The following is an 18,463-nucleotide window of genomic DNA, read 5'->3' as shown; positions in this document are numbered from 1 at the left end:
AATATTTCCATGCAACTGTCTAAAGACCGCAAGTATTTACTTGCAAAAAGCTCTTCAACATTTATCTCAAAGCTGATAAATGCTTCAAGTTTTATATCTTCTTATTTACAGAGATTTGGAGAAGTTCTTCTTGCTCATTGTGTTAATTATGTTTTTAAATCACAAACAATTTTACATACAATACAATCTAAAGGATCTTTCATGTAATATTTTCCCCCTTGCACTGAGCTCTCCTCTGATCTATATAGCACTTTGGTACTGTTCTTAAAAAATTAATTTCTCTATATGTAAAAGAGCATAATACAGCTTTATATTCTCCATGAAGAACGTGCTCAACCAGTCCAAAAGAGACAAAAAAAACCAAATAAACAAAACCAAAACAAACAAACAAAACCAAAAACAACAACAACAACAAATGAGAGAGAAATATTAATGAAAACAGTATCCTTTAACATTTGCATTCCAAAAGAGGTTTGAAGGTAGCTTCCTAATGAGAACTAAATTTTTGTATTTCCTTCTCGCATTGTTTCTGGAAAACTAAATAAGAATGTGTCAAAAGGTCCTGTAATTCACTGCCCAATGTCCAGAGTAGGAACAAGGGAGACTTTGACTGATTGAATGTGAATTCAGATCCTGCAAGAGCACTCTTAACCACTGACCATTTTAAATCTGAATGTGAACAACTTTTCTCTATGAACTTCTTCTAAGAAAGTACTTCTGTTCATCATGGAAAAATCCTGCAGCCATGGTATATAGTCCAGTTCATGCAGTCCTGCCTGGAACAACACAGGTTCTAAATCTATTGACAAGCCAAGAGGCTAGACAGGTATTAGGTATTTCAAAGATCCCAAATTCCTTAAGCAACAGGTAATCTGAACCCATAATACTTGTGCCATGGTTGATCTTTACAACTTCTCTGTAGCTAAACAAAGCGCACTTAATTTTTCACAATTGCCCAGACTCCACTATCTTGCAAGCCCTCCCATGAGATTTCCCTCCAGCTGATCCAAAGGAAAAGCTAAAACAGAGAGAAAAATGTATACCAGAATATTTGTCTTTTTAAAAATCAACCCAGGTGCAAGTGAAATAGTTAGGAGCAGGCATAAATCCTTGCATTTCTCACGTCTCACTATTCTCTTCCAGGGAATAAAAAAAAATTACCTTTTCATTCTTCACCTTGTAAGCTCCAAGACTAAAAAATTGCATGATTCATCTCCTCTGTTTAGCCTGGTTTGCCAACAAAACCATGCCAGCTGAGCTGTGCAGCTAATGCACTGAAACATACCACAACAACACAAGACAATTTCTAATGCCCAATGTGTGAAGAACAGAAAAAAAAATAAAAAAAAAATAAAAAAAAAATAAAAAAGAAAAATAAAGGTTCATGAAACCCCTTCAAAAGGCTCAGTGGTTTGATAGTTCCCTTAAGTAACCTAACATGCTGTTTAAAAAACAAAAAACACCCCACACACAATCTAAAAATAACCCTTCTCCATAAGAAAAAGTCTTCAATTTAAAACAATACTGGAGAGGAGGGTTCCACATTGCAAGCTGTACCACATTTTCGTAGATGTCATGTTGACTAATCAGGTAGGAAAGACACTCCTATCAGCTAATCTTCAATAATACTCCATTTCTCTCCTGGAGCATCTCCAAATCTCGTAACAGCAGCTTCTTCCAACCTCCAGAGTCAGTTCACAAGCATCATTGTGATGCATGTAATTACAATGATACTTTCAATTGACACATGCCTGAATTTCAAAAGATCATGATGGATTATTAATGTTCTTCAGCATTGGGCTAATGAGAATGTGTTGGGTTTTGCATTCCGTTTGCTTCTACTACTTGTTAAATACTGTCTGAACACACAGCATATAAAATCCAATCCTTGGCACAAATGACTGCATCTGAAAATATAACATGCAAGCAACAGCTAAGAAAGCTAGCGATCATCTCTACAAAGGGTGTTAAAAGAACACTATTTAAATAACAGAAGTTACACAACCAAAACCTAGTGAATTCTAACACTGCTGACTGACTGCACTCTCTCATTTGAATTCTCCTACACATCTGATGTAAGAAATAGTCCCTGGCCACCCAGAGCCTCCTTGTAGCACTGAAGTCAAAGGTTCACTTCGTCAGGTACAGTGAGAAAACTGATTTCCATAGAGCAGAGGGTTTGATGGGAGGAACACAATCCATTCCAGAATAGCTTTCCCTTGCTGCTGAGAAATGTGAAGCTGGTGCAATCAAAAGCTAACAGGGAACTAATTTCTCCTGGGAGTCAGCACCAAATCTGGGTAGTCCAATTCTGACTGACTGGAGTGACGGAAATCTCTTCTGTGATGTGGTTGCCCTCACCTCATAAGGAATGAAAGAAATAGGTAGTTTTGGCTGCCTTCCAGATCAGAAATATCCAAGTTCAACCAAATTATTTTCTCTGACTCATTACTACAGCTTTCAGCAATACCTAATATGTGTCCAGTCTTTAAAAAAAAATATATTTATGTATGATTTTACTATACTGTACATACTGAGGAACACAAATTCCAGACTAAAGCTTGCTTTCCCCTTGAGGGGAAAAGGGAAAAAAAACCAACACAACAACAAACAGACATTCACAGTACAAAGAAAAGGTAAAAAAGTAAAGGTTAACTGGAAAAAAAAAAAAGTTACAGGAATCAGAACACAGACTGTATTAAGTAATACATAAAAGCAGTTTCCAACTTCCCTTTAATAAATATTACAATGTTAAAATATGTAAAAACAATTCTTTATCTGTAGCCAAAGAAAAAAACATGTGATAAACTATATTTTTTTTTAAATCATAACACTACAATGAGTTTAAGATTGTTACAATGCCCTTATAAAATCTTTGACATGAAAATATATTCTATTTTAAAAGAATACTAAATCCAAATCAAGAAATATTAACCTTTACTTCAGCAAGAGTTGGACCAAGAGAAGAAAACAAAGTAGGTCAGTTTAAAAGCAGGCAAAAGGGTTTTTTATATTTTACGCATTCTTCCATTTTTCTCAGCATCATCTTCTTCAAGACAAAAAACTACCATTTAGGGCTCACCCCTCCAGGTCATAAAGAAAGAGATTTGGTTTTGAAAGAATTTAAAGTTTGAAAGTTTGTTTCAGTTCCAGACATGGGTTAGTTTACACACACACAAGCAAACAAAAAATGAAAACAAAACAAACCCCCCCATCCCCCCACATTCATACATAAATCCCTACAAGGTCAAAACCAACTATGAATCAGCAAAAAGAAAAACAGGAGAAAAACAGCAAATAATGTATATTTTCAAGCAAGTATCAATACCCGTGATTTTCTTTCTTCACTCTAATCCAAGTTAATTCCTGTGTCTAAAAAAGGAAGCAAGAGCTATACAACGTTTTAAGTAAACATAGTCATGAGACCATGCCATCATTTGAAATAATTCATTTTCGATAATAGAGAAGTCTCTGGACAAGACAACTGGAAAAAACTACTACTGTATACTGTATTGCATACTACATATGTAAGTGTGCACACAAGGTTTGTTTCCATGTATGGAAAATTCAGTAAGTATGAAGAGAAACTTACAGACTATTTCAGCATGAAATAAACTGGAAAAGAACTGTTACCAGACACTGCTGCGCATATCATGTGGAACTAAAAACTGATCGAAGAACTTTCCATTTAAGCCTTTCAGTTTTAATGTAAGCCAGGAGCTGAAGTGCTAGACTAGGCAGAGTAGAAAAATGCAAGTAGAAAGTAGGGACCTGAATGCTCCTATGCCTATGTATTTTTTCATTATGTATTCTGCTGCATTCCAAGTGTAAGGTAAATTATTCTTAGAAAACTAGCAGATCTATTTTACTATTTACCTGCTCCCTACAATTAACCTGAAACTGTGTATAATTTTCACTATTTCACCATTGCTGTAGTTAACACAAGAGCCTGAAAGAGCAACACTGAACAGAGAGCGCTCAGTTCCATGAAGTACTGATATTCCTAAAATAGGTTTTACTCAGGCTTGCAGACACCAAATAAAAATCACAGGAGAGCTTAAGATGCTTCAGAAACTTTGTGAGAAGGTGGTTTCTTACCTTCAAGTGTAATTGAAACTTTCTTCAGTAACTAAACAAAAGCAATTGTATTCACCTAAAGGGAAAAATTTCAAGACAAGACGGATCTCCAAGACTGTAGTACAAACCAGGAAAAAATATTGTTGTTGTTGTGGTTGTTAATAATAATAATAATAATAAAAAACATTATACTAGAAGAGTAAAAGAAATAAATAGGTAAAATAAGTGGTTTGGATATATCAAGCACCAAAAAAGCAGTACTCCCCTACAGCACATATGACTTCCTGAGTAAACAAAACAGTATACATAACCTCAAATCCAAATGAGATCAAACTTTGGGGTCCAGGGTTGACATAATAGAATTAATGCTGGACACAGCCATAGCACACTGGTAACACAAATTACAAATGCCACTCTGCAAGAACAACCTTTAGCTTCTTAACAAAGACTTCAGGGAGATTTGTAGAAAAAGAAAAATCTAGCTGTCTTCTCAGAAACAAGGAATATATAACAGATTATTACCTTTGCTAAATTGGACAAGACAGTACATCTGTCTCACAAAGTTGGAACGATTTACTAATAATTATATGTAAATATTTTGAAGGACAGTTAGCAGCATGTATACGGGTTTAGACTAATTGTGTAAAAGCCACATCACACACTTTCAGGTGCACAAGCAATATAAATATTAATTGTGCCTAAAATGGCAGAGAAAGAGCACGGGAAAGGATACGCATTTGACACATTTAGGCCACTAGATACCACAGTCCACATGCTATTATTGTCGGATTCAGCTCTGGTTAAAATCTAGAGGAGGTTTGACATTAACGTCAGTGAGAACAGAAACAGACTTACAAAAAACATGCATAGCCATATAGAGACCCTTGCAGTCATGGGCCAGCAAATTGATTCGTAAAATGTTTAATGGATGCTGAGTAGATTATTCTGCTAGATATTATACTAAAATGAGTTAATTTGCATTTGGATTGCAATATAATTTAAGCAATAGGTAAGAGAGCCAGGTTTTTACTTGAAGCAGCTCTTATAATGCGAGATTTGTTTTTAGGCTTCTGGCCAAAATAAAAAAAATATTTGTATTATAAGTATTTTCATCTAGCCTTTTGCTAATACAATAACCTTTAACAACCTGTTATACCAACCTGCCTGTTTTATGTATTTCTTTCATTTAAGCGATTTATTTCTCAGGTGCGGAAAATGAGATCCAGCTAGAGATTTTGAAAGGAACGTAAGGATTTTCTTCAGCTGATTACTCCATTTAAAGGTATATGATAAGGTTACAAACCCTTTTCACTCACAGAACTCCTCACTTCTCTGTCCCTTGCAATAAAACAGATTACTAGGGTACAACTACTAATAGCAAACTGTAACTCTTGAATAAGAACTTATTACAACAAAGTGCCCTTCCCAAGCTCTAGATGTGGTTCCAGTTGTCAAACTGTGACAGACATAAATCATCATTAAAAAACCTCAGTCATCCAACAGGAAGTCCCATAGGTGCATAAGAAATAATTTTATTAACATTCACATTCCCACACAGCTCACTACCCAATTGAACACATTCCTTCATCGAAAGTGTGTTCTGAACCATGTTAGTTTATTCTGTTAGTAAATCAAAAAGTGCAGCATGGCCTTCCTATGCAAACACAACTGCAAATGCCATGCATCGAAACAAATCTCCCCCCCCTCAAGTTCTGCATTTCTCACACACTGTATTAATTGGATTACTCTACAGGATTACAGCTTCGGAAAATTGATGCAGTCACTCTCACCTAGAGGTTTCCTCGGGGTCAGCAGAAGGTACCTCTGTGCAGAGGCCAGAGTAAATGAGTCCTTAAGCCAGGCACAGGACTTACACAGAGAGGTGATATACTAAACCTAAGGGGCAACCCCGGAAACAAACTGGTTTGCAAGGGAAGAATATTGTCGCTGATGCTCTTTTAACTTTGCAGCTGTCAAGTAAAAAATAAACTAGAAAGCAGAATAAATAGTGTGGGTAAAACAGAAAGTGTCTAATTCTACTTCACTAACAGATTTATAGCATAAGGAAAGAAGAAATTCAGAAATTTCAGCTGCAGTTGCTGCTGACACACAAATTATAAGCTAGAATTCAACTAGAAATCTCAAAATGAAAAAAGAGCAATATGTTACTTCTGACTTAACCAGAATAAAGTGATGCCTGTAACATCAATAAAATATATCAACATTACAGCTCGGTATACCTTTAAATCACATTCATTTAATTTTCAGTAGATTAAAAAAGGTATGAAAATTCCTAAATCAGGAAAAAAACAAACAAACAAATACACAAATCACACCACACTGCATTCTCAGTTGGCTGAAGTCAATAAATAGGTGTAAATATGTCAGTATTTAAATAAAAACTGTATACCTGCATTTTTTCATTCAGTCACACATTTCACCTAGAAAAAGATACCTCTATTAAGGATACCTTAAAGATTATTAAAGATACCTTTAGGAACATGGAAACCTAATACTCAGTACCTAATTACTGATTTTTCTCCTCCCACTCCATGGGAAATGAAAGTGTTTCTTTTTGTGTCTAAACTCAAGAGTTACATTACACTTCCTATGCAAAAGCATCTATTTCATTTTGGAGAAAAGCCAAGCAACAAGCTGTGTCAAATTTGAAATCAGGAAAAACGATCAAACCCAAAAAGACAGATCTCAGTGGCTGTGACAAGAAAAATTAAGAATAACAGAGATTAAACAAAGTTTTGGATTTGAAGGTTCAAAGTCCAAAGTCCAAAGAAAAGCAACTTCAAATGAACCAGCAAATATTGTACAGAACAAATACAGTTCTCTTCTAGTATGAGATACTGCTTACAGATTTCAGAAATGGACTGGGAGGCATAGTGTTGGAAATGGAGGAAAATGTCTGAAAATATCCGAAGTGCAACAGCACTTCTTCTGCAGGATTTCAGGAACCTTCTCATTTAAAAAAAAAAACCCAAATTTACAGGATGTTTCTACAAGTACAGCGGTCAGCTGAAAATGGAGATCAGGACTTTGCTGATGATTTTTTTTGCAATCCATTCATTTTGTAAGCTTTAAGATTCCTCTTTCATCAAAATAGCAATGTCAAAAGTAATAACTTTTTAAATGCATATTCACTACATTAAAAGTGATTAAAGAGTAAATGATGGCTGACATACCTGACCAAGCAGTTAGGCTATCCTGCTAATGTGTACTCAAAAATGTCTTAGTACATAAACCACTAATTCAAAATCTTACCCTACAGAAATTCAGCCAACAGTGATGGTACACCAAAAGCATTTGAAAAGGTTTCCAGATTTACCTATGGAGCTATCACCCTCCTGCAATTGCTAAATACTAGACTATTGTTTTTTTGTTCATTAGCTTTTCTAAAGGACTTGAGACATAATTCTAAGACTACAAGAAATTAGGCAGACTTCTTACATATGCACCAATAAATAGAACTATGTTATCCTTGCTATTCCAGCATTGTGTTTAGATCTGTGATGGTTCTGCTTCATGGATTCTTTGACTCAACATCACACTTCAGCAATGTTACCTAACATTTTTGGCCCTGAAAATTCATGTAGTGTTATTTGCACAGACATGGATGTCTATCAGTTCCTTCATTAGAAGAGTTAGATCTCTTCAACCACACGTGCTATGATAATTCTCATGAATGAATAGTTTCGTATCTCCATGACGGCAATAGTGCAGTTCCTTCAGCTGTCTGTTGGGCTGGCTAGTACATGGCAAATCATGAGACAAGTCTTTTGCTTTCCATCAGCATCAACTGGGGCAGAAAATAAATAAAATCCACATTTAATACAAGCTTTTAGAAGAAGATTAATCCAACTCTTTGGCAACAAAGAGCTATTAAATTACCTGTAACACAAGAAGAAAGGTTCTCTCCATTGCCATTTCACTTTCACTATTTCTCTGCACCACATATTGTGAATTATTTTTATTTTTCTGTTGCATGGAGAAGGGGATATGCATTCCACCTCCCTTGTACTCACAACGAGACTGTGTAAATGCACTGTCTATGCATTAGCATTGCAAGATCTACTTCATAAACATGGAGAAAATAGTCAAAAATATGAAGCCACATGACTGATGCTTATTTTCAGTCTAACCCTCAGTGCATTCTCATGACTGCTGTAGGGCTCAAGGATGCTTATTCATCTGTATAGGTATTTAGGTGCTGCTGTCACAATCAGAACCAAATCCTTTATCAATGACTCCTCCAGGATGAAGGTCATGTGTCCATACAGAGAGGTTTAATAATATAGCTTGTACTTAGGATGCCTCTACTAGTTCTAATTAACTTATTCCAGGTTGCAACTAGAAAATAAACACACCACAGGTAATTTTCAAATGTTTATCAGCATGACTACATTCCTGACATACAATGAGGATCCGTTACCAGTGAATGAATCCATCTACCCAGTAGTTTACTGAGTTTTAAGCAGATCCATCCAATTAGCTGAGCTTACCTTGAACACTCTTCAAATTCCTTTCATTCCTCCACCTAAATTCCTATATAAGGAATTCTACTCAGCCATCACAGGGATGGAAGATGCTCATATACCAAGGGAAATTATCTGGAATATTCAGCAAAGGAAGATACCTTCGTCTTTCCCATTTTTCCTTTCATGAAACAAAAGAATGCATCCCACACAAAGCCCAGACAGTCTTCTTTTTTTCCAGCTTTGCAAGGAAGAAATAAAGGCATAAGAGACAGCCATTTCTGGCTTGATTCTACTAATACAATTCCTCTTTTTGGCAATCCCCAGGAAAACTCACAGAGAGCTAATGAATATTTTGCATTGCTTCTTTCCATCTTTCCTTTGAAAGAAGGATTTAAGCAGGCAAATTCAAATTCAGTGCACCCAGTTTTCATAGCAGAATTCCAGAGAAGTTTTTGCAAAGGTAGAGAGACAGGACATGCCAGTGTTCAGCACTTTGTTCTGCCAGCGTAGATCTGTCAGATATTATTTCCCACAGTGGAGTAAAAAACAATGAGGTAAGAGAAATATGTTGTTGTACAGCACTAATTATTCTGAAATGCTTTGGGAAGCTGCCTCACAAAATGTAATGATCTTTTTACTCCTTCTCTGTGGTCCTACAGTGTTCAGAATATGAATAAAATCAAACCGAACAAAAAGCCTGTCCTGCACTAATACATGTTGCATTTTAATAATTAACCGATCCATGCATCTTGCAGAATGGTACCTGGTCAACTTTTGCCATAGTTCCCCTGGGAAGTCTACAGCATTACTAGGTAATCTGTTGTACTTCTAACTTCCTTCAAGCACATGGTAATTATAAGGAAGGCATTCCTGACTATGATAAACATTGAAGTATGCCACAACATAGATAGAGTGAATCCATCTTTTTATTTAAAATTTAATGTGGCTCCTAGTGTGAGTGTTCCTATAAACATTAATATTACTGTAAAACAGACCATTATAGCACTACATTTAAACAGAAATTACAACTGTCAAAGAAGTCCATACAATTCATGTTATGACACCTTACCTGTCATATCTTTCACTTCCCAAACAGTAGGCACATAGATACTAGTTTGTTTTCATTAAGCAATTCTGAGCAGCTAAGCAAAGTTTCTACTAAATTACAGTGCATTCCTCAAACATACATCTGTTCAAATCTATAGCTAAGTAACATATCATTGGGCTCTAGAAGTAGCAACATATTTTAAGCATTTAAACCCTTCACCTGACAAGTTACACCACCATTATTATGTAAAAAATTACAAAGAAAAGCAAGAGTTTTTTCCTCAGTTACTGAATCTTGTACTAACTAACAAGGGAGCACAGCATAAACTACATTGCAGTAAAAATACATCGGAGTTCCTGTGAGGAAACTGGGGTGACCTTTCCTGTGATGACGTTGCCGCCAGCAGCAGCTGCCCTGCAGTTGCTCTACTTCCTACATGGAGAACACAGAAACACCCCTGGTGAGCATAGAATGTTGCAGTAAACTGTGTTGCTATTGTTGCCTTTAGAAGGCTTAAACTGATATCTGAACTAGTTCTGTCAAGCCCGAAGCAACAGGCAGCCTCTTCAAGAGGCCGTCCCTTCCCACATGGGTGCAGACAACACAGCCACCCATGGCTGAAGCACCACACACTTGCAAAACAGAGCAGAGGTTTTTGGCAGAATACAGACTAGAGACAGAAAATCATGCCAGGTTAGTTTTACTTGGCTATTGGGAGAAAATGCAGGTTATAACTGCATCTGTAATTTAAAGTTCTCTGTTCTGACTTGCACCTGACCACAGTTAAGATGTAAAAAGGATGTTTTCAAGCTGCCTGAAGGACAAAGTAACAGAATTCATATTACAGCTTTCATTAAAAGAAAATACATTTATCCTAAGTTTTTATCATTTTATTCACCACATTTTATAAAAGTGCCTATTAAAGTTTTTTAAGCCGAGTAAGAAAAAGCACAGACAAAATACTAGGACTAAGTATGCTCTGGCTTTTACTTTTCCAGTCATTTTACTAGTCTATTGTGTTGGGTTTTTTCACTTCTTGCCCTTCAGGAAAATCATACCCTCTTCCTTCTACTTCAGAATAATATTAATTTTACTTCAAGAACTCGAGTTATGTATGCTAGCACCTACCAAAAAGGAAAAGTTAGACCAATTGAAATAGCTATCTGTATAATGCGTATGCATGGGTTTGGACAAAACAGAAAAAATTAGGATGCTCAGATTATATACCTCATTAGCTATGGTGTCTATTCCCCTGTGCTCAGTACTCTAGCAGAAAATTCAAACCAAGTAGTTCAATCAAAGCAGAACTCAGCTTCTGGTAGTTTTATATGTCAGTAAGTTCTCACTTAAGAGACACAGAACTTTCCTCACAGAAGAGGAAACAACTTTTGTTCAGAGATGAAGTCTAGAATGGTATTAACAGGAAAACATTGTCCATTCAACCTTAGAAATTATTTATCTTGATAATTTATTCTTCTGAGGTACTGTTCACTTGCAATCAATAGCAAAATTTTTGTTGATGATGGATAAAGGAGCAAGCCCTTAACCAATACAAAACATAAACAGAAAAGCGATGCAATTTTATTGGTACATTAGTACCATGAAAGGGGCGGCCATCTCCAGAAATTCACAGAGCTTAATTTCCCAGAAGTGATGCACTAAGGGATTCATTACATAAGCCATACAGAAAATCTCCTAACAGTGTCATAGCTAGGAGCAATTCCAACCAGAAGGCTGAATCTTCCCACAGAGTTTTAGGAAACAAACCTGCATTTACAGAGGAATTACTGTTATAGGTACATTTCTTGCCATTCTGCCTGCAAACAAAGCCTGGATATGAAATCCTGATTACACTGAAATCAATAGTTCTGCCTTCATAGGGATCAGATTTTCACTCTTGAGACCTGAAACAGCACCTGAAACGCAGCCCTGATCATGAGACCCTTTAAAACTGACATTTATCCCCCACAAAAAACGTAAAAAGCGCTGCTAAAAAAATTTTGTTGATTTCATTAAAGTATTCACTTTAGCTAATCTTATCAACATTTCATATATACCAGTAAATGTGTGGTGCATATTTATGATAATTAAACAGAGCTCCATTCTATGACAGCTATTCTATGCATAGCATTTGCAAGTAAGTATTTTCTAATGAGTAAAGAGTTATTACTTCTTTTGTGCACAAATTAAGGAAAAAAGATTAATAGCCACAATATAGAAAACACATTGCTAACATATTCCATCAATCACTACTAAAAATCACAACAATCTCAGTAACTTAAAATTCTTTGATTTGCCCTGATAAAATGTGGTTCAAAGTTCAAAGGTTATTTATGTACTAGTACGATGACACCAAATGAAACAAATTTATGTCACTTAAGTTTTATTAGGAAGCATAGGAATACAAATGCAGTTTCTGACTTTTCTTTTGTCATTCATACAAAGCCAAGCCTACTTTTTCAGTTAATTCAGGAAATTCAAGCAAAGGCCTAAGTGTAGTTCAGAAAACAGAATCAAAACCAACTCAGAGTTTTAACATGAAGCACTCAGTATAAAAATTGGGAAAAATCTCTGTATTTTCAGTTTAATTCATGTACTTCGTGGATACAGCCCACTGTCAGCATTTCCCCACACCGTCAGTTTCCAATCTTTTACCTGGATTCAGGGAAATACTTCAACACATGCTTGTCCCTGTGCAAGAAAAATCGATGCACTTTCCACACAGCTATACAAGAGGAAAACCACCTTCACAATATGCCTGTAATAATACAGCCTTCAAGTAGAGGAAGCAAAGGCAGACATAGCTCTTGAGACCATACTAAATCTTGGGTTTGAATTAACTGGAATTCTCTCCTTACAGTCTGTCCACAGCTTCAGTTCCTGCAGTACATTTTCCTCAGGCCTTCAAAACGCTGAAGAGCACCAAAACATCTTCAGACACTGAAAGGAAAAGCAGCTCTGTGTCTCTCAGAACATTAGTCAACCAACTCACAGGGACAGCAAGAAACTGCCCTGGTGAACCAACTATTTGCTGCAGAGCTTCCTCAGCCTCTTTCTCACACATCCAATAAACACAACTTCCAGATTCAGGACACCAGACAAGATAGGACAGAGATGAGACAAATTATTTTATCTAGAAATATAATTTTAATGGTGACATAAAATGTTTGTCAAACAATCTCAGAACAAAAAAAAAATATATATATATACATATAAAATGTTCACATATAATTCCCAAATAAGAAATGGACTGTGTGTCCTAACTAAAACCTGCTCACTGCAAACAGCCTGTCCAGCTCAATTCCAAAATAGAATTTGAGATCATATTCAGTATCTGTACTGCAGTGCAGTGCCTTAGAGAGGAAGGTACAAATGCTGCAATCTCAGCCACGCCATCCCTCACTCGAGCTGTTAAACTGTGGTCTCTTGTGCCAGTCCCTGGTGAATCTTCAGAAGTCACATACTGACAGGTACAAGAAATACTTTTTAAAATAAACAAAGGCTAGTCACAGTGTCTTTCAGTGTTCTTTCCTTCTAAAATCTCCTCTAATATCCAGGATTGCTTTTGAGCATTTTTTTCAGTGCATTCTGGCAGCCGTGTTTATATGTTTGATGATTGCAGCTAACAGAATCTAATATATTTTAAAGATAAGAACGAAAAGTATCAAGGGATTTAAAAACAAACAAACAAAATTTCTATTCTATTTTGCTGAGAGCTTCACATAACAATTCTTATGTTTAGTTACTTATTTTACAATAATCTTCAGATCTTGTTTTTCCATGTTCCTTTTGTGTCCTCCAATTTCACAGAATCTTCATTCAGGATGGTATCTAGGCATATGATTTTTAGTGAGATTTAAAGTGGCATTCATTGTTTTAATGTTGTCATAATGAGGGACAGCTGGAACAGAAGTGACTCTGGAATCACAGAATTCCTGTCCTTGAAATGTGACCACATTACATTCTTTATTTCAGAATGGAGAAAAATTCTCTGCCATAAACTCAATTTTTTTAAATTATCTGAAGCATTAAATCCTAACACTGAGTGAATAAAATCTTTTGCATGTCAAACATGAACCCTAAATAATGTTTAAACTTCATTTTAAAGTACTTTTCCAGTGTTGGAAAGTACCATTACAATTTCCTCTGACAGTCACACTTGGAAAAATTAAGTTCACGGAGAAAATAAGGCAGCACAAAATATGTTCACACAAGCAAAAGATCCTATTTCACTGCAAGTTTCTAATTATACAAATGAAACAAAAACAAAACAAAAACATTAGAAGAGAGCAAACAGGGGAACATCGGCATTCCAATCTTAAAAAAAAAAAAAAAGAAAAAAGAAAACTAAAAGGAAGAAACAAAAAGGTGTCAACTACTCCAATGAACCTGTGCTGCTCACACTGTATGCTTCTGATTTCTGACAGGCATGGAAGTCTTCACTGTCTCACAGGACAGGGAAAACAACTGTGACCCTGTCGGCCTTACTTAGTGTGTCCTGGTGGTGTCTCCTACCATAAACATCTGAAAGAAGACCTGCCTTTAATTGAAGAGACTCCACAACTCCAGAAAACCGTATGTATTGGCATCAGGAACATCCCAAGATCAAATAGCTAAATTACACATTTCGCATCACTCTTAGGAACATATTGCTCCCGAAATTCAGGACACCTTTAACCAATATAAGGGATACTCACAGGCAGTATTTTGTTGAAATACTGCAATTGTTTTAATCCCATCATTGGTTTACCACCCTACTCAAGATGAAGACTTTCCCTTATGGGGGTTCTGCACTACACAGAAAACAGTCCTTGAATGTGTGCATTATGGAAAGAGCCTATGCATTTAGGCATAAAAATTTTCTGTTCTCTCTTGGAACTCTAAATTATTTTCACTCTGGTCAAATTACACATTTAAAAAAAAAAAAAAAGATATTTTCGTATTAACTATAAATGTTTTAGATTATTGAATGTAAAGACTAAACAATGCAAGCTTGTTTTGTACACATCTTTCTCCTTTCTAATATTATTTAAAAAGAAAATAAAAACATATATATATATATATATATGTCTACAGGGAAAAAAGTCTTCCTCAGACACACAACTAACAAAACCAAGAGCAGGGTAACTTGCTCCTCTTCACTCCTGAACAGCATGCATGCATTCAGTGGGAAAAGCCAATAGAATGTATGTCCAAGCCTAAGAAAGGCTACACATAACACAAGGTCATCTCTACCTGGAGCATTCAGCAAAGTAATGAGGGAGACCCCAATCTGTGGAGAAGCATCTAATTCACAGGACTATAGAAGGTTTTCTTGAGGAGAACTGCGCAGCACAAAGATTAATTCCAGTCTGTCCGAAGTTATCATCTCAAACAACAAAAGGATTGATGCTTTCAGAAAGCCAGGGCATTAACAGGTTACACTCACTTCTTAGAAGTGAGATATCAAAATCAGATGGTTCCCAAAAGAAACAGAAATCCATCCTAGTAGGAAATTTGTAGGAGGAAATGCATGATGCCACCTTGTCAAAAAACAAGAATAAAATAAAAGCAGCAAATGAAGATGATGAATCATAGGCAAATAAGAAAATGTGAAGAGGAAAGGAAAAATAAATTACCAATCAACATGTAAATGGCAAATAGTTTAGTAGCATAGTGCAAATAAATGAATTTTTTAGAGAACAAAAGCTCATATTTCTCTTTAAACATTAAAAAAAAAAAATATGTATTTATATTCCAGGGTAAACTATAAAGATGCCACAGTAATTCTGAAATATCAGAAAAAGAACCCACAATTTTAGAAAGTTTATCAGGTCTTCTCAAAAGGAAATACAAAGAGCACTGTTCACATGTAGTAGGCCTACAGACATCATCATTAAGGTATTCAAAGCACAGAAAGCTTTTTCACTCGCAAAAGGTGTTCTTTGAAAAGTTCTATTTTATCTACCAAAGCATTTATGAACCCGTCCATCCCTAATTACAGTTTTAAAAATAAACAACTAAAAGAGAAGCTGCAGCAATTCCCAGGTTATATACAATAACCAGCACTTTCTGTCGGTGCAATTCAGAAAGTCACACACATCTAATAGCTTTAGAGAATACTAATCCAAACTTTCTAAGAATAAATAGAAGGAAGGCTACATCCAAAATATGTCTTAAAGCAACTGACTTTTCCAAGTAACGTTCATAATTTTGACAAAGTGGAAGAGGAGTAAAAATCATTACTTACTTACAACTACAGATCAGAGATCAAAACTTCACATTCAAAGGGTATTTCTCAGGCTTTTTTAATTTCACTACACAAAAAGCCTCCCCTATGCCTCAGTTTACCATAGTCAAGGTCATTTTACAACCAGTAAAACATTCTAAAAATTTCTAAGTATTATCTAAGCCTGGGTTTGCCAAATCTGTATTAAGCCTGATGCACATTATCAGGAGTGCTGTTTTACATAACGTGCTGCTGCTGTCAGGTGCTGTAGTTTAACATTACTGTATATGTGCAGAGCAGTATTAGCATGCCCACTGCTTCTCTTTCCTTATTAAGCATTCAGATAACAGCCCTTCCATGAGCTAAGCTTAACATTCAAACCTGCAGTATGACTGTCATTGCACAAGCCTTCCAAACGTGTTTACCAACAAGAAGTAATAATAATAAAACTCTCATAAGTTGAGATGACAAGTTATCTTTCAAGAAAGTATTTTGTAGTTTAGTCTTTCCATGCTAGAAAACATTACAATAGAAGTCACATAACACTGAGGGGAAAAAAAGTTGATAATCTGCACGCCAGTGTTGCGTAACAGCTGTTATTCCCCGTAAAACCAGATTTTCTAAGAATTCTCAAACAAACAGAATAGAATAATAGCATATGTATCTATTATTTTATGGTTTCTGATTGAAATAAGCAGAAGATGACAGAGATCCAGGATTCATAGTGCTACAAACAGCATACGAATACGCTCCACATACATTATGTGGCTTGCTTTCCGCTTCTTTTCTAATCTATTTTTTTACAAGACATTGATCCTGAACATTTTCTATATCAGACCACACTAAATAGAAATGAAGCGAAGCTCTACCCTACAGTCTCAGTGGCTTTAGCTCTACTTATTAAATGTCTCAGCAATTTTTCCTCAAACTGTGACAGCTTTTTGTGTACACCACCATTCAAATATGCCCATCTGCAAAACTTGCTTGGATTGTGCGTACAAACAGCACTTGGGAGATGGCCTGGAAGGCAAATAAAAGCATTGCTTGAAGAAAAATAATCCAGAGAAGCGCAAGACGCAGCAGTCCTGATGCATTCATGAAACTGAGGGAAGAAATGCTCTAACGCCTTAACATGTTTTGGACTCAAGAAAACAGAAGTAAAGAAAGGATGCTCACACACACACAGAAAAAGACAAAACGTCTTAGTTTGTGCCCAGCGAGGAGAATGTCCGCAAGTTAGTGGGAACCTTGGTGGGGAGGGGGGCGGGGTGGGAGAGGTGATTTTTTTTTCTGTTCTATTTTTGCAGAAGGAGTGTGATTGCAGCTCTCAAGCCGGGGAAGGCTGCTCGGTTAGTATCTGCAGTACGCGAGCACATCGGCGGGCGGGCAGCGCGGAGCGGAGCTTGCGGGGAGCCGGCGGGAGCGCCCTCCGCCCGCTGCCCGCCCGGGGTCCCCATGCTTGCCCGGGCAGGCACCACCGCCTCCCCCCACCCCTCCCGCTCATCCCGGCATCACCAATAGAGCGAGCGGCTGGTGATCGCCCGTCCGCCCGCGGACACCGGGGGCACACGCTGCCGGCTGGAGAGGAAAAGGGCTGGGGCTCCAGAGCCCCTGACAGGACTCCCCCGGGGCGGCGGGGCAGCGGGGCAGCGTGCACCTGCCTCCCGCTGTCCCCGCCCGGCAAGAGCCGCCCCCCGCACACGGAGTGTCGGTGCCCGTCGCCCCACAGCTCTCCTCCGGGCAGGGTTCGGCCGTCGCCCCCCGCAGCCCTTCGCCCGCACGGCCCCAGCGCCCTGCCCCGCGTCAGCGTGGAGGTACAGGAGGCAATCCCGGCGCTTACAGTTCGCAGGAACTGGATCTCGTCCTCGCCCTCGCCCCCCTCGGCCATGGCTGCCCCTCTCTCTTCTTCTCCCGGGCGCTGCTCGCGGTGCCCGGGCGGGCGGCGGCGGTCGCTCCCCTCGGGGAGGCGGCGGGAGCCTCACGGCCGCGCCGCACCGGGCTGGGGCAAGGGCGAGGGCGGCGGAGCCGGCAGCCCCAGCCCGGCCCTCGCTGCGAGCGGGGTGCGGGTGCCCGTGCGCCTGCAGCAGGGTGACAGCTCTGCCCAGCCGCCGCGCTGCCAGTGCCGGCCACGGGGGAGTGGGATGCGATTAACCGGGGGAGGAGGGGGAGGCGGAGCTCCGCGGCCCCCCCACTGCTGCAGGTGATCCGCAGCCCGCTCCCTCCGCGCACCAAAGCCACTGCCCAGCGCCCCTTACTGGCCGCTCCGCGGAGAGGCGGCTGACGGCGCCGCCTCGGGGGCCCCACTCGGGCGGCTGCTGCCCGACCCACCGGCCCGAGGTGGGGCGGCCATGTCACACCTGCGGGAGGTACCGGGGAGGCCGCGTCTGCCTGGGCAAGGCTGTCCCTCCGGAGTCAGGCGCCGTGCGCTGCACTGCGCCCTCCCTCGGGGCCGGGAGGATTTAAACGGCTTTGCGTGAGCATTTTGTCGGCTGACAGTGCTCTCGGGAGGTGGAAGGTACCACATGGTTTTACCGAGTGCTGGTCTGTAACTATCGTGCGAGTGAGCTTAGTCCAGAGTGAACGAAGGGCTTTAAAACCAAATTTACTTGAAGGACAGCTACCATGTGCTTACCATGGCGTAAC

The 18,463-nt window shown here is 38.6% G+C and overlaps 1 protein-coding gene across 1 annotated transcript in view; it reads right to left on the bottom strand.

Moving 5' to 3' along the window:
• Window positions 1–17,708, bottom strand: part of RYR2 (ryanodine receptor 2) — a gene marked incomplete at both ends in the record, with an annotated part of 394,128 nt that extends 376,420 nt beyond the window's left edge. The window contains one exon of the mRNA XM_080342351.1: window positions 17,661–17,708. Within this exon, the coding sequence (XP_080198477.1) occupies window positions 17,661–17,708 (48 nt within the window). The remainder of the gene's footprint in view (window positions 1–17,660) is intronic.
• Window positions 17,709–18,463: the final 755 nt, after the last annotated feature.

This window comes from Nesoenas mayeri (assembly GCF_963082525.1).
Source record: "Nesoenas mayeri genome assembly, chromosome: 3".
In the NCBI taxonomy this organism is placed as follows: domain Eukaryota; kingdom Metazoa; phylum Chordata; class Aves; order Columbiformes; family Columbidae; genus Nesoenas; species Nesoenas mayeri.
Note: the sequence above shows the minus strand (reverse complement) of the source record. Positions and strands in the feature narration are given on the sequence as shown.